Consider the following 16061-nt stretch of genomic DNA (forward strand, 5'->3'; position numbering starts at 1 on the left):
GAAAATATGGCCGTCATTTGCAAGGATTCTGATACAGAGAACTGGAAAGATGCAGATGTAGGGACCGTTGTTAGGAAGTAATGAAGGTCTCAGCAATGGTTATAGAACCAGCCTGCTGGGCGGTGACAGTGAGCATCAGTAACGAGCTGCTTCCCACAGACGCTCGTCTGCACTTTTATGTAGAGGGTATACAGTTTTAGTCATTGTTGGCTTGCAGAGGGGACAAGCACCTTCTGTGCTATAATCTTTTATTCATACCTTCCATATAAATGGGACCCCGATGCAAAGAAAAATTCTCAACGCACCCAAATACTTTTGGTGTACACTGACATCATATTCAATCCTGTGATGAAGCCCTGGAACTTTTTCTGATCGCAAGGTGATTGACATGAAGTAGGTGACTGGCGGAAGAAACTGGAAGTGAGATTTAATAGGATGAGAGATTCAAAAAGTGAGAGATTTGGTAAGAAATCTCCAGTTTTTTAAAAGCTGCAATCATTTACACTGCAAACCCAGTTTGATTTTGCAGTGTAAATGATTGCCGCTTTAAAAAAACTGGAGATTTCTTCCCAAATCTCTCACTTTCTGAATCTCTCATCCTATTAAATCTCACCCTGGATGTTTAGTGGGAGGGCTAAGAAGAACACAGGTGTGCCTAGGAAAATGCTGGGAGTGTCAGGTTAAACGCTAGGTGTGCCTGAGAGCTGTAGGGTGGGGGTCTGTGACTACATCTCAAGGTCGGATATGCCTATTTTCATCGCAGCCGCCGAATAATTCCAGTGATACGCGGCGCCTACGATGACTTGTGCCCAGTGTAAAAATCATTAGATGACGAGCCTGTTACGAGGGGTTTTGGACATATCCGCACGGCGTGCACATTGATTCACAAGGCGGGATTCACTTTAACGGGGCAGCGTCTTAACTGAACACTGGCTGTGCGATTTTGGTCTGAATTGGGCCTCAAGTCCCCAGAGGGACTTGACGTATATGCGCAGTAGTACAGTAACAGATAAAGGGCCAGATGTACTAAGCTTCAAAAGGGATAACATGGAGAGTGATAAACAGCCAGCCAATCAGCTCCTACCTGCCATGTCACAGACTGTGTTTGAAAAATGTCAGGTAGGAGCTGATTGGTTGGTTTTTATCACTCTCCTTTTTATCACTTTTTGAAGCTTAGTGCATCTGGCCCAGAGTCATCACATTATCACCCTGTGTGTGTGTGTGTCTTTTTATGCCCGATAGTTGGGCCAACTAGATTCATTTTTTGGTGGGAGCCATTAACCTATCAGTATAATTTCTGGTTAGTAGTAGGAAACTGGAGTACCAGGGGGATACCCACGCAAGCAGGGGGAGAATATATACACTCCTCACAGTTATGGCCATGGTAGGAGACAAACCCATGATCTGCTAACCCGTTACACCATACATACTGCCCATATGCATTCCTGCTATCTAGGAGCAGGTGGCTATGCGCTCAAGGATCACAGCACGTAGAACCCAGTAATACATTTCACACTATTATTTTCTATTCAAGCTGCAGTGGGATGTGTTGTTAATCTGATAAGTTGCCTGTCATTATAACTAAAGCAAAGGGTGATGGTATTAAACATAATATACAGTATTACATCGCACCTGGGTTCATGCAGGTTTCTTGCCAGTTTGACCCGGTAATTGGTGCTATGTAAAAGGGGTTACCGGGTCCCGCAAACTTGTAGCAAAACGGCAATACGAACTGGTAGAATAAAGAAAGGTCCCTACCGGTTCGTTGCCGTGTTGCTTTGCGGTGTGAACAGGTTAATCGGGTCGAGTTACCCATTCACACATAGGAAGAGGCAATGCTTGAAACAGCTGCCTCCCCCCCCCCCCCCCCCGCCCCTGATGGCGCTCCACTGATCTGCCCCGCCCCACAACATGACATCAGCGAATATTGCCGGTTCGCTGAAGCGTTCTAGACAGCGCAAAATGCAGAGCGACATTAGTTGTGTAATGGGGCCTACACATGCAGCGATATACAGGCAGTTTCTGAGAGATCTCACTAGATTGTTCAGAAAATGCCCCAACATCGCTGCGTGTGTAGGGGCAATAGCGATGCGCGGTGCTATCGCCGGTGATTAATAACCAGCACACTGGTGTTCTTACCGTAGAACACTGACCCTAACAGATTGCTCAGTACATAGCGCTGACACAGAACTATGAGCTGAGCAATCATGCGGAAGCGGTTGGGGCGATGAAGCATCGCTCGGAACACTTCAGCATCGCTACGTGTGTAGTCCCCATTACTAGTGTAGCGTGTTTGTGGCTTACATGTGCCTGAATATAAGTGTGGGTGTAAGCATTCTTTATATTTCTTGCAGATGTGACTCTGGGAGTCCGGATCATAATTCCTCTACTGTGGAGCAAGATTTAGCTGCACTAGATGCAGAGATGGCGCAGAAATTAATAGAGTTGAAGGACCAACAGCAACAGCAACTTCTCAACCTCCGGCAGGAGCAGTACTACAGCGAGAAGTATCAGAAGAGGGAACATATCAAACAGGTAGGTGGGAATTCATTCATCTCCGGCTTGTGCTGTACTGCAAGGATGAATGACGACTGGTACCATGGCGTCCACCACTAAATTGTTGTATAAAGTTTATATAAAAATAAAATTGGATGAGGACTTGTATGAAGAACCATGGGTGTATGCACTAACCAATAAGCCCCCAATGGCCAATTTTCAAACCCAGCCTGCAATGTGACAGTTAGGAGCTGACTGACTGGTACTTTATTTCTGTCTACATTATGTTTCTCCGTGGCTTAGTACATAAATCCCTTTGTCTTTGAGGGCAGTGATGTGTCAACCCCCAGGGTAGTCTATGGGTTTCAGATGTGAGAGAGACAGGTGAAATATGTTCTTTCACTCCGGATACAGTACCTCTGTGCTGCACCGGGGGCGGTGGCAGCGATGGGGCATGGGAGCGACCAGCATTTCATTGTTGTGAGGGGATACGGTGGCAGGGGGGGGGGTTTCACAAATGCTTGGTACGATGCAAGCTTCGCAGTTTAACGAGCAGATTAGAATCAGGCCCTGTATTTTGTTTAACAGGTTTTTTTAGGGGGTGTGGCCACACCTCAATAATTTAGTCATGCCACCCAGTACCCAAGCCTACCCTCACACTCTCAGCGGCACTGAGGAGCCCATCCCTGTGATATGTAGGCATTTAAATGGGCAGTAAGGACGTGACACAGGGGGAGATTCTCTAAGCTAAAAATGCGGTAAAAACCCCGTTATCTGGGTTTTTACCGCATTTTGGGATGCTGTAAGCTTCCCCCGCAGGGTTACCGCGGCGGGGGGCATCGCCAGAAAAATCTGGCGATGCCCCATAAAAGCCAATGGGCTTCTATCGCAACCCTCCGCCGCCACGCGCCGACCCCCCGCCGCCCCTCATCGCCCCCTCACCTGTTTCGGGCAGCACAGAGCTGTGCTGCCCGGACCTGTGACCTCCTCCCTGCACTGATCCTCTTCCGGGTGCAGGGAGGAGGAGAGCCCGGCGCAGCAGCGCCGGGTGTGTGCGGGAGGGGGGAGCCGCCGGGACCTGCTGGGACCCGGCGACTCTCACCGCAAAGGACAGTTCTTAACGCAAGAGCTGTCCTTTGCCTTAATTATCGCATATGTTACAACATATGCGATAATTAAATATGCGATGGGCGGTGAAGGGGGGCGGAGATTCTTAGAGAATCTCCCCCACAATCATTTCACACCTCTTTTATGACCCCACTGTACTACTGATTCCGGAGCTTTGAAAATATGACAGCCGAGCAGCCACCATAGAAATCTATGAGGGCTTATTCTGCTGCCAAAGATAGATAGACTGTGGCAGATATAAGAGATATCCATAGTACAATTAGAAGATCTTATGATATTTTGCAGGTATCCCCTGAAAACTGCTGTCTTTGAGGGTACATCCCGCAATTACTGTCAAAATACATGTCTCATTGTTTTTAATCCCTGAAACATTGGGGATTATTTTGGTTGATTTGCTGGGATGCGAATTCGCACCCTTGCGAGTCAACCAGAACCCGCCCTGAGAATGGTGGTACGCCCCCCTTAGCACCGTGTGTTTGCTCCCAGTGCCTGCGAATGTATATCTAACATGGAATGATGTGGAACATGCACACATATCTAAGAGACTCTCAGGTCACTTAGATTTGCGTGCACCCTCGGGAGGAAGTGGGCCGGCAGCCGACATCCAGTGATGTAAGCTGCCCAGCACTGACGTCCCTACACGGCCCGATTACCATGGGAACGCCCAGCATTTACATGGGAACTCCCATGAAACGCTGGCATTCCCATGGGCGCGACTATCCGAGCCTGCCGCCTACGTCACTACTGTAAACTGCCTGGCGGCTGGGGAAGCGGGGCAATGGTGATGGGCATACCTCCCAAGGGGTTAATAACATGACTATAGATCACATACATCCAAACTCCAGTGTATTAGGAAAATAAAATCTATTTATGGTTTACAGATGTTTCCACATAAATCTAGCCTCCTTTGTGTTAAACAACCCTTCTAGTAGCAGGATGCGGTCAATGCCGGCGGTTGGAATCCCGACAGACGAAATCCCGACGCCGGAATCCCGACCACCACAATGCTGGCACTTTGTCCTTCTATGGGTGTCCACGACACCCATAGAGGGAGAATAAAATAGTGTGATCCACGGCCCCCCCTTGTCGGCATTTCAGCGGTCGGGATTCTGGCGTCGGTATTTCGACCGCCGGCATTTCATACCGAATCCCTAGTAGCACATTTGTGGGGGGTTTTTCCATTAAAATCTGTCTTATTTGCAAGACTGCTTCACAATGGCAGCTTCTGCTGATTAAAATGATATGCAGCATGCCTATATTCTGTGTGTGACTGCCTCTGCATTTGCATACATTTCAGTGCTACCCAGGAATACAGTGTCGTGTAGAATTTTGTACAGTATGCGGATACAGTGGCAGTCACACACAGAATATAGGCATGCTGCATATCACTTTAATCAGCAGATTTGCAAATTAGTTGCATTGTTTTTCAAATAAGACTCCCAGCATAATAGTCATACAGAGCTCACACATTATTTATAACTCGTCATGTATCGAATGGAGGATAGATGGATGTGGACACATCTGTACATACAGTATAAAGAGAGTGCCTAAATTAGTGCATACAGAACATTCCAATAATCTTTAAACATCAAGCATTATGTTTTATGTACTAATATGTGGAGAGTGCTAAAGTGAGAAGAAATTACCAGGCAATCTACCCATCTGTCTGCCATTACAGATTGTGTTTGCTAAGAGATGATTGACAGTTTATCTCTCTCTACTTTATTGCTCTCCAAGGGTTAGTTCATCTGCGCTTCAAAAGGTTAAAGTGCCACCATTATATTGCAGTATTTTCCCAGGGAACACTTCACCAGGCCTTAGATAAGATAAGATAAGCGGAAAGCAAATGATTAAGTATACTCTGAGCACTCACTTCATTAGAAGATGAGACTTATGGGCCCTACACACATTGCGATGTGTGCAGGGCTACCTAGCTATGCTAGGTCGGGCTGTGCTGCGCCGCTATCGCCTAGCACACAGAGCTGACAGCCCACACACAGAGCGAGCTGTCAGCTCTGTGTGCTAAGCGAGCAGACAGCGCCAGTGTTCTCCGGTGGGAGAACACTGCCGATGCCGAGATTGATGGACACTGTCCATCAATCTCGGCCAGCGATAAAGACGCGCGGGGACGCGCACGGATACCGATATAGCCCCCACACATACACCGATGTGAGGGCATTTGCTAAGCGACTTTGCCAAACTAAGCAAAATCGCTTAGAAAATGCCTTAATATCGGCATGTGTGTAGGCCGTATATTTCTTACCTAAAAAAGCTCTCCACACTTTCCTCAGTGGATTTACCTATTTTAAGCCAATTACCATTCTTGTGCTGTTTCATATTCCTCAGTGTTTCAGCAATGTACTTGGACTAAGGTACAATTACGGTATCCCCCAGGGCTCCATTTAAATTAATATTTGCTCACAATTAAATCTTCTTCACACACGGATGAGCCAACTGTTCTTGTAGTAGGTATTTCATTGATGAATTGCTCATTGTTCAAGGCTAGAGAGATTTTTCTCTTACAAAATACAATATGCAATTATGGTTTGCATTCATTTCAGCTGTGGGCTAATTATTATCTTATTTAACGTATTACTCAATTGAAGAATTTCCATATGCATACTACAGTATTTAGAAATCTTGTATTCGTGTAGGTCTGTATCTAAAATAAAAGCAGAAAACACAAGGTACATTGTCAAACACATGCAGTGGTTTAAGTTGGTCGGTACTATGCAGTAACCTTAAGTTTAAGGAGTAAATTTACTAAAATAGGAGTTCTATTGGCAACCAATCAGAACCTACTTCTCATTTATTTAGCATCATCTAGAAGATAATAGAATCTGATTGGTTGCCCATAGTAAGTTAGTAACACCTTTAAAATAGAACTCCCATCTAAGTAAATGTACACCAATGACTTACACAGTTTCTGGGCTGACACAAGTGTTTGCAAAAGAAACATTTTTTATATTTATTTGTATTGCACTGGCATATTCCACACTGCTTTAGAATTGGGATGAAAAACACTAATAAAAAATAGATTGGGTATTAACAGACAGACAAAAAGGTAAGAGGGCCCTGCTCGTAAAGGCCCATACACACTGGGTGATTTTCAGCTCGAAAGTAGGTGGTAGCTGATGCGCGCTCCAGCGTCATTGCTGCCCCAGCCGCTCATCTGCTGTTATTACCTAAATCTACCCCACCACATCCGTTCCCCCTGCAGCCTAACCTAGTCCACCCTCCTAGTGCCTTACCCTAGTACGTACTGTAGGGATTCTGACCATCGCGGTGCCACTGTTGGCAATTTGATCGTCAGGTTTTCAACCACCAGCATGTTAATTGCATCCCATTTTAGAGACCTCCAATGTTGGGGTGCGTGTGACTGGTGTGGACAGTAGTAGAAATTAGTCTAAACTTATATTTATTTTAAACCAGTGACATAATATTTCACTATGATGCAAAGTTACTAAGGAGACCCATATAAAGCTACAGTACAAGGCCTCATCATTGGATGTTAAACTATCCGTCTGCCAAGATTTTACAGGTTTCCTTACGGAATCGGTATGAAATCCCGACAGTCAAAATCCCGACAGTCAAAATCCCGACAGGGTCAAAATCCCGACAGGGTCATAATACCGACAAGGACAAAATCCCGACATTTAAAATCCAGACAAGGTCAAAATACTGACATATAGAATGTACAGGTGAAACTGTCAACATGACATGGGTTTTTTCACAATTTTTTTACACGAATGTTGACACAGTCGACATGGACACAGTTGGAAGTGAACCGCAACCCCTTGCATCGCTCGCAATTCTCCCACCACGCCCTGGTGGATGGCAGGGCATGAAATACCGCCTGTCGGCACATGTCGGGTCAGAAAAACAGTGAAAAAATCCATGTCGACTTTGTGACCTGTCGACCCAAAGTCATGTTGACAGTTTCACCTGTACATTCTATGGGTGACATTCTATGATATGCGATTAGCGCTATTTTGCGGTAATTAGACCACAAAATGGCGCTATCGCATTTTCCCATTAAATCGCAGATTTAATGGGATGCGCACAGGGGCTGAAATCGCATATTTTGTGCGTAAATGTCTGGTGAATAAAAATGCGAGATTAATTCGCATTTTTATCGCATCCAGATGTTTGCGCACAGAAAAGTATACAAGTCGCTTATTTAATGCTATGCGCATTTGCACATCGCATTATTTAAGTGACTAATTTTCGCACTTATTTCAGACCTGGGTCTGTTAGGCGAATTAGGCAGAACCCTGCACAGATCGCAATGTTCCGTGCAGGGTTCTGCTGTAAAAAATAAAATAAATGGTTAAATTAAAAAAAAAACGAGCGCGGGGTCCCCGCCCGAGTATAACCAGCCCCGGGCTCACTGAGCCGGTGCTGGTGACATAAAATCAGGGTCCCCGACAAATAGGGGTCCCCTTGATTTTATGAAACCAGCACCAGACTCAAGGTCCGGCGCTGGTTCCCAAAATACGGGGGACAAAGTGACTAGGGGTCCCCCGTATTTTAAGAACCAGCACCGGACACAACCAGCCAGCAGGCTAATGCCACAGCCGGGGGGAGACTTTTTATACAAGTCCCCCCGGCCAAAGCATTAACCCCCTGGCTGGTCAGCATGGGCAGGGGTCCTGGGGAAGTGGGGACCCCCCCAATGAAGGGGTCCCCCCCCTCCAGGACTTACCAGCCCATGCTGATAGTCCGGGGCTGTCCTCCATGCCCCTGGGCTGTGGGCATGGAGCTGATGCTTTGTGTAAAAAAAAGAATGTCAACTATTGTTTTACACTGGCGAACTATCAGTCCCAGCAAGCCTACCCCGCATGCTGGGACTTGGGGAACCACAAGTCCCAGCATGCGGGGCATTAAAGTGCCCGCTGGCACTTGTAGTTCTGCAGTGTAAAAAATAGTGCACAAAATCACACTGACACCCTGAAAAATAAAACTTTAATACACACAAAACACACTGATACTTACCTACCTTGAGCCCGTAGGTCGGTCCCTGGATCCTGGATTCGTCCTCCGGGGCTCCAGGGCAGAAGAGTCCGGTTCCGGGGCCTTGGTCCTGGTTCCGGGGCTGGTCCTGGGGTTCCGGGGCTCCTGGCGTGAAGAATCCGGGGTCCGGGATCCGTGGTAGTCCAGAGGGGTACCTAAGGAGGAAAATCCAACTCACCTGCTCCCCGGCGGCGACCTCCGGTGACAGCGCTGCTCCCGACTGGTACCCGGCTTCAAGGAGTTGGTCCGGCGCTGAGATGTTGCTCCCTCGACGTCTCTGAACAGAATGATTTCTCGGCCAATCAGAAGCCGAGAAAGTCGGCTCCTGATTGGCCAGAAATCATTCTGAATATAGACGCCGACGGAGTAACATCTCAGCGCATCCAGAGCAGAGATGTTACTCCGTCGGCGTCTATATTCAGAATGATTTCTGGCCAATCAGGAGCCGACTTTCTCGGCTCCTGATTGGCCGAGAAATCATTCTGTTCAGAGACGTCGAGGGAGCAACATCTCAGCGCCGGACCAACTCCTTGAAGCCGGGTACCAGTCGGGAGCAGCGCTGTCACCGGAGGTCGCCGCCGGGGAGCAGGTGAGTTGGATTTTCCTACTTAGGTACCCCTCTGGACTACCACGGATCCCGGACCCCGGATTCTTCACGCCAGGAGCCCCGGAACCCCAGGACCAGCCCCGGAACCAGGACCAAGGCCCCGGAACCGGACTCTTCTGCCCTGGAGCCCCGGAGGACGAATCCAGGATCCAGGGACCGACCTACGGGCTCAAGGTAGGTAAGTATCAGTGTGTTTTGTGTGTATTAAAGTTTTATTTTTCAGGGTGTCAGTGTGATTTTGTGCACTATTTTTTACACTGCAGAACTACAAGTGCCAGCGGGCACTTTAATGCCCCGCATGCTGGGACTTGTGGTTCCCCAAGTCCCAGCATGCGGGGTAGGCTTGCTGGGACTGATAGTTCGCCAGTGTAAAACAATAGTTGACATTCTTTTTTTTACACAAAGCATCAGCTCCATGCCCACAGCCCAGGGGCATGGAGGACAGCCCCGGACTATCAGCATGGGCTGGTAAGTCCTGGAGGGGGGGGACCCCTTCATTGGGGGGGTCCCCACTTCCCCAGGACCCCTGCCCATGCTGACCAGCCAGGGGGTTAATGCTTTGGCCGGGGGGACTTGTATAAAAAGTCTCCCCCCGGCTGTGGCATTAGCCTGCTGGCTGGTTGTGTCCGGTGCTGGTTCTTAAAATACGGGGGACCCCTAGTCACTTTGTCCCCCGTATTTTGGGAACCAGCGCCGGACCTTGAGTCTGGTGCTGGTTTCATAAAATCAAGGGGACCCCCGAAGCACAAGTACCCGTAATGGTGGGTACTTGTACAGTGCCATGTATACCAGCAGCAGGTGCATTATGTGTCCTACAGAACCATATAATGGCCACTGGGATATGTGCCGTAATGGTGGGTACTTGTACAGTGCCGTGTGTACCAGCAGCGGGTGCATTATGTGTCCTACAGAACCATATAATAGCCACTGGGATATGTGCCGCAATGGTGGGTACTTGTACAGTGCCGTGTGTACCAGCAGCAGGTGCGTTATGTGTCCTACAGAACCGTATAATGGCCACTGGGATATGTGCCGTAATGGTGGGTACTTGTACAGTGCCGTGTATACCAGCAGCAGGTGCATTATGTGTCCTACAGAACCATATAATGGCCACTGGGATATGTGCTGTAATGGTGGGTACTTGTACAGTGCCGTGTGTACCAGCAGAGGGTGCATTATGTGTCCTACAGAACCATATAATAGCCACTGGGATATGTGCCGCAATGGTGGGTACTTGTACAATGCCATGTATACTGGCCTGCCACTGGTACAATTACATTTTTACATTTGTCGGCATGTCTATTCCCATCTCCTGAAATGAGAGCGCACAGTGTTTGCATGGGACACATCAGGAAGTTGCAAATTTTCCAAAGTGAATTGCTGTAACTGTCTGAATATTGTACAATTATTAAATGACCAATTTGGCTTAATCTTCTTTTCCTATCTGATATAAATAAGATGCAGGTGGCAACATCCAGTATGTTGCTTTAATATGGGGGTCATAGTCATAGGGGTCAAAGTAACACCTCCAGATTGTGATAAATTGTGCAATTGTCCATAGTGGACAGTGCCAAAATAGTTCTCACTAAGGGATCAGATTGCTTTCAAGAATAAGTATCAGATAAAAAGCTACATCTATGCTCTTTGGTCATAATTCACCATCATTGTCTAGTCACCTAAACAAATGTCACAGTAAGCCTATAGAACTCTAATCATATTTACTGTTAATTAATTTACATATGTGTCTCTGTATCCCAGCTAATCCAGAAGCTGACTGATGTGGCAGAGGAATGCCAGAACAACCAGCTGAAAAAACTCAAGGAAACCTGTGAAAAGTAATGATTTTTCTGTCTGTACAACATTGATGGCTCTGTGCTATAATTACGCGTTTCACCTTACTCTGCCTGGTATTCTTCAGGGAAAAGAAGGAGTTAAAGAAGAAGATGGACAAGAAGAGACAAGAGAAAGTCACAGAAACAAAGTCAAAAGATAAAAGTCAAATGGAAGAGTAAGTCTGCTTCATCATATGCTCCTTATATTATGTTTATATATAATATAACACCTGGTCCGATAGTTTACATTCATCTCATGTATGCTGACCCTGCCACAAGACGTATTTAATATTATACACCCATTGTAAGGGTTGTATCTTCCACAACAGAATCTGGAGCTCCTGTGATACCTATCCACTGATTGGTTGCTGATAATCTGACCTACAGTTGGTAGCACAGTCTGTATGTTGTAACTTTTTGTCACAAAGAAATTGGTATATCATGTACAAAGTCACATTTATAACAAAACATAGTGGGAGGAAGATTTTTTCAACAGATGTGTGACACAGTTGCACAAAGAGGTACAAGTACCATAAGCCGTCAGTTTGCAAGGTGATGGGTTTATTTTTCAGCGGTGCGAAAAAGATGAAAAATGATCGCAGCTAAGATCCATTGTGCAATGCATGTGGCTATTTGTTGAGGCTTTAGCACTTTTTAAATGCACATCTTAACCCAGTATCCACCAAACAGGCCAATCACACCATACTTGACTACTCTATCCATGAAGTTGTAGGAGACTCCTGACAATTTGGGTAGTTCCCAGCTCCTCGAAAGGGTAGAAAAATCTCTTGCAACCCATCCGCTTGAAGCAAGTAGGATGTAGAGACCACATCTGGAGTTGTAGCTCCAGTTTGGGGCATTGAATTGTATAATTTCACCCCTCCACTTCGCAGACCCACAGATCGCGCCATTTTACTGCTAATTGTCTGGTCCCCATCTTCTGAAGTTGCCTGCAGCATCTCCTCTCTGGGCTCCTCCCAGTAAGAGGGGTCCTAAAAAGTAGGCAAGTATTCTCCACACAGGTCACGCAAAATGTACATGTATGAGATTTCTTTCTGCATTCAGACAACCTACTGAGACCCTCAACCAAACAATACTTATCCTGTAAGGCACCTTTGTATTGGTCTCTGGTGACCAATATGCGATGTGAGGGCCATAACCTCATGTGTCAATCTCTGATTATTCTATAGATTATTAAATTGGTTTTACCTTCCTGTCTGTTAATGCCCAGCCAGAACTACCATTGGAGCAACAGGTACATTGCACCGGGGCCCCTGATGATTAAGGGGCTCACTGCTACCCCTGTCACCCACTGTTTTTCCCTGTCATACTCTGCCTCCCCCCGTTACCCACTCCCGTGTTGCATATTGTGAACTTTGGTTGGGGTTGAGGAGGGGGTTGAAATTATATTTTTGTACCTGGGCTCACATCCCACAAGTTCAATCATGGGTTTTATTTCTCTGTTTGTTCCTGATTGTAAATAACGACACAGTATGATGATACTACTGTATACAGTATAAATAAATGTAAAATCCGTATAAGCAGAGCAATGCTCAGACTTGCGTTGCCATCACATTCAGTGAGAAATCTCATTTGTGTTTTTCCATAGGGAGAAGACAGAAATGATCAGATCCTACATACAGGAAGTTGTGCAGTACATTAAAAGGGTATGATATTGGATTACACTGTATTTGTATAGAACATCTATGTTCCACTTAGCCATAAATGTGTTGCCAATGATCCGTGCCAGACGTATTATTTTCCCTTGTGTTGCATAATTGCCGCAGCTATGTTTCATCTGGGTAATGACTTTAAAACATTAGATAGTGGAAAAATAATAGGGGTCATGGGAGACACATAGATGTAAATGATGGGGTAAAAATCGAATCCGCCAGGAACAGGAACCGTGCCGGTTGATCGGCGCTAGTACGTACAGATAAAATGAAACAGAAGATCCTTGCATGTGTGCCTGGTACATTAGCATACTGTGTCTTACATTTGATAAATGATGTATCATTGCTCATCAGAACCATTATCCATTATCCTCTTAGTACGGTGACACAGACATGGGATCAGCTGGCTAAGGCAATGTGACACATGCCGCGTTATGGCTGCCTTTGGTACAGTGCAATTGCCAGATGGTGAACGCAGCTTGATCTAAATTAAATCTAGCGAGCAAAGATCCCTATGGAGGAGAGCATTGACAGTCACTTGATGAATGGACGGGCACACCGAAAACTGGAACAGGCAGCGCTTCGGGTCTATTAAGCATTTATAAATGTACAGAGAGTATTGTCAGTGAGTTTTTACATAAAGTTTTATTCACCTGTATAAATACCGCCGTTCACCACTAGGTAAGCACAGCACAGAGCACAAGAGGTCGATGGGGGTCAAAACCTCAACATGACATTGTCAACACAGAAATGGTCGAAACAAGTTATGGGGTGGGGGTGGGGTTTAAGTTTTTTTGAGGTGACATTTTGAATGTTTCATCACATGTGACCACGGCCAGTGGAAACATGTACCCTGGCAGGCTCGCTTCAGTCACCATACTTCAGGCAGGAAGTATTCCCACTCAACCACATGGATAGTAAATCAAGCAAAATTTGGGAAATATGTAGAAAAAAATTGCGTCAACCTTTCATCTGTTGACCTTTTGAAATGTCGACCTCATATTGATCATATGGTGTTCAGCTAATGATTGTCCACCTAACATCTGGATACCGGTTCCGGGTAAGGGAAATCCAGTCGTGGTGCCACAACATGTAGCATTGCGCCACAAGGGCGTAGCCATGATGACGTTTCACAGAACCAGTTACATTCCCTTTGGCCTAGACCTCTACCACACAAAAGCCTTGGACAAAATGAGGCATTGTAGGTTTATAGCCACCGTCAAGCTTCAATGCCAGATTACCAAGGGGGTAGATGGAGCTTCAGGCCCCCAAATAAAAAAAGGCCCATTACAGCATAATGATCACCAGCCAACACCTGGCCACACGTTCGGCCATAAATCCTAAATATTAAATGATATTTCTACTGCCTAAAAGCCTGTCAAAAAGATGGCTTTAGTCCCTATCTGCTCCTACTTCTAATTCCTGTCTTCACAGCTCCCTCTGTCCAGAAAATTTGAAACAGATCATTTTGCTTTCACTTTCAGTTAAGGAGCAATTTGGTCTGTCCAGTGGCCTCTAGTGGTCACTGGGGTACTTCACCTCAGAGGGGAGGAGTATTTAGTCATATATATATCGATAAGAAAGAAGAACGTCACTCCTGGCACTTGGTGAAAACAGTAACTTTTACTGTGTCTGCCAACGGCGTTTCGAGCCTGTGGCTCGTCTTCAGGACAATAACCTATATATAGTCTCGATACCTCCTGGCCTGGCAGGGTCCAGATAGGAAAAAGCGGCACTCCACGGTCTCAGACAAAGTTTAAACAGATTTTATTCCATATAGTGTCAGATACATCATGGTCGACGTTTCAAGACCAACAGGTCTTTTCCTCAAGACTAGTACCATAAAGTGCAAGTAGTGCTGTGCTGGTGACCAAAAGAAAGCAAAGACTTTCTTACCTTAAATAGCTAATCTGTGAGGTAGTGAAAGCATGCAGTTTCCCTCAGCGTCCCGCAGTCGGACCTCTGGAAGTGCCGGTGACGGCACCGGACTCCTCCGTCTCCATCTCCTAGCAACTCCCGGACGCTTCTCCTGCTGGGCGCGTCAGGTCTCTGTGTAGTCAGCTGTAATTAAGACCAACATAACATTGTTGGATATGTGTCAAAACGTGCTCATACAAAACGAACTGTGATCAGGCTGTGTCTGATGTTTAGCCTGTAGGTGAATATATAAAGTTTAAAATATTAGCCCTTGCTGGGCTAATTATTGGACAGAGTGCGCTAAAAGCAAGCCTGTCACTTCTGGATGTATGGGGTAAATCAGTCAATGGTTAGAACATGCAAAAAACTATGTATTTGATTTTCATAGTCTAGCTCAGCATTATTTGGACCTTGTATACACATTATGTGAACATTTTGAATCAATAATGGATGTTATCATAACAAATTTCAGCAGTTTAGGACAAATATCACATTAAAATTTAAATAAAGACATTCCAGTCTATTTTTTCATTTATGCCCGCAGGTTTCAGGGAATTCAGTCTGAATATCCATTCAGACTTCCTCTAGGTTAGCAGCTTACGCCTGTTGCCACCTCTACTTAGGGGGGGGATGTGGTCTATAATCTTGCATTTCAAACTGGCGAGAGTGTGGCCACATTCTTTGAAATGTCGGGCCACCGGCTGGTCAATGTCCTCGCCTTTTAGGCAGGCATTGATCGCAGACCGGTGGAGTGCCATCCGCTCGCGGAAGGTCCTGATGGTTTGTCCGACATAGTATTTTCCGCAAGGACATATGATGATATACACGATAAATTGGGATTTACATCCCAGTACGTGTCTGATTTAAAACTTTTTCCCAGTTTGTGGGTGTTTAAATTCTGTCCCTGGTTCCATCGAGTTACTCGTGGTACATGATGGGCACCGGTAACATCCCGGTTTTTTCTTTTGGATGTTAAACAAAGTGGGAGGGTCCTTTGCTGAAATATTTGTTTTCATCAAGATGTCCTTGAGGTTTCTACCTCTTTTAAAACTCTGCATGATGGTTTTCTGTTTGAAGATAGAAATATATATATATGGGAAGGAAAGAATGGGCTCTCAGGGACTTTCAATGTAGTGGTGAAAGTAGGACAGGCTTTAATCCTTTACATCAACGTTTCGGGGTCTCCCCCGTCGTCAGGATAAACAATAAGTGAGTGTACAAGTGAGTGACAAAGTGCAATAAATACCCTCCGTTACTTACCCCCTTACTTGGTACGAGGCTTTATTGTGATGTACCTGGGATGCTGTTATACCCTCATTAAAAAACGCTTTTAATGCACTATGGAGCACACCTTTCTTTCTTTTGTTGCCTAGATTTTCCTCTGTGGATCCCAGA

At 45.9% G+C, this 16061-nt stretch overlaps 1 protein-coding gene across 3 annotated transcripts in view; it reads left to right on the top strand.

The window, feature by feature from the left end:
- Positions 1-16061, top strand: part of PLCB1 (phospholipase C beta 1) — a 632132-nt gene that overhangs the window by 550594 nt on the left and 65477 nt on the right. For all 3 annotated transcript variants that reach the window (XM_083175630.1, XM_083175632.1, XM_083175631.1), the window contains exons 27-30: positions 2355-2535; positions 11003-11079; positions 11163-11252; positions 12686-12743. In XM_083175630.1, the coding sequence (XP_083031756.1) occupies positions 2355-2535; positions 11003-11079; positions 11163-11252; positions 12686-12743 (406 nt within the window). The remainder of the gene's footprint in view (positions 1-2354; positions 2536-11002; positions 11080-11162; positions 11253-12685; positions 12744-16061) is intronic.

This window comes from Crinia signifera, chromosome 3, assembly GCF_055691185.1.
Source record: "Crinia signifera chromosome 3, ASM5569118v1, whole genome shotgun sequence".
Lineage (NCBI taxonomy): Eukaryota > Metazoa > Chordata > Amphibia > Anura > Myobatrachidae > Crinia > Crinia signifera.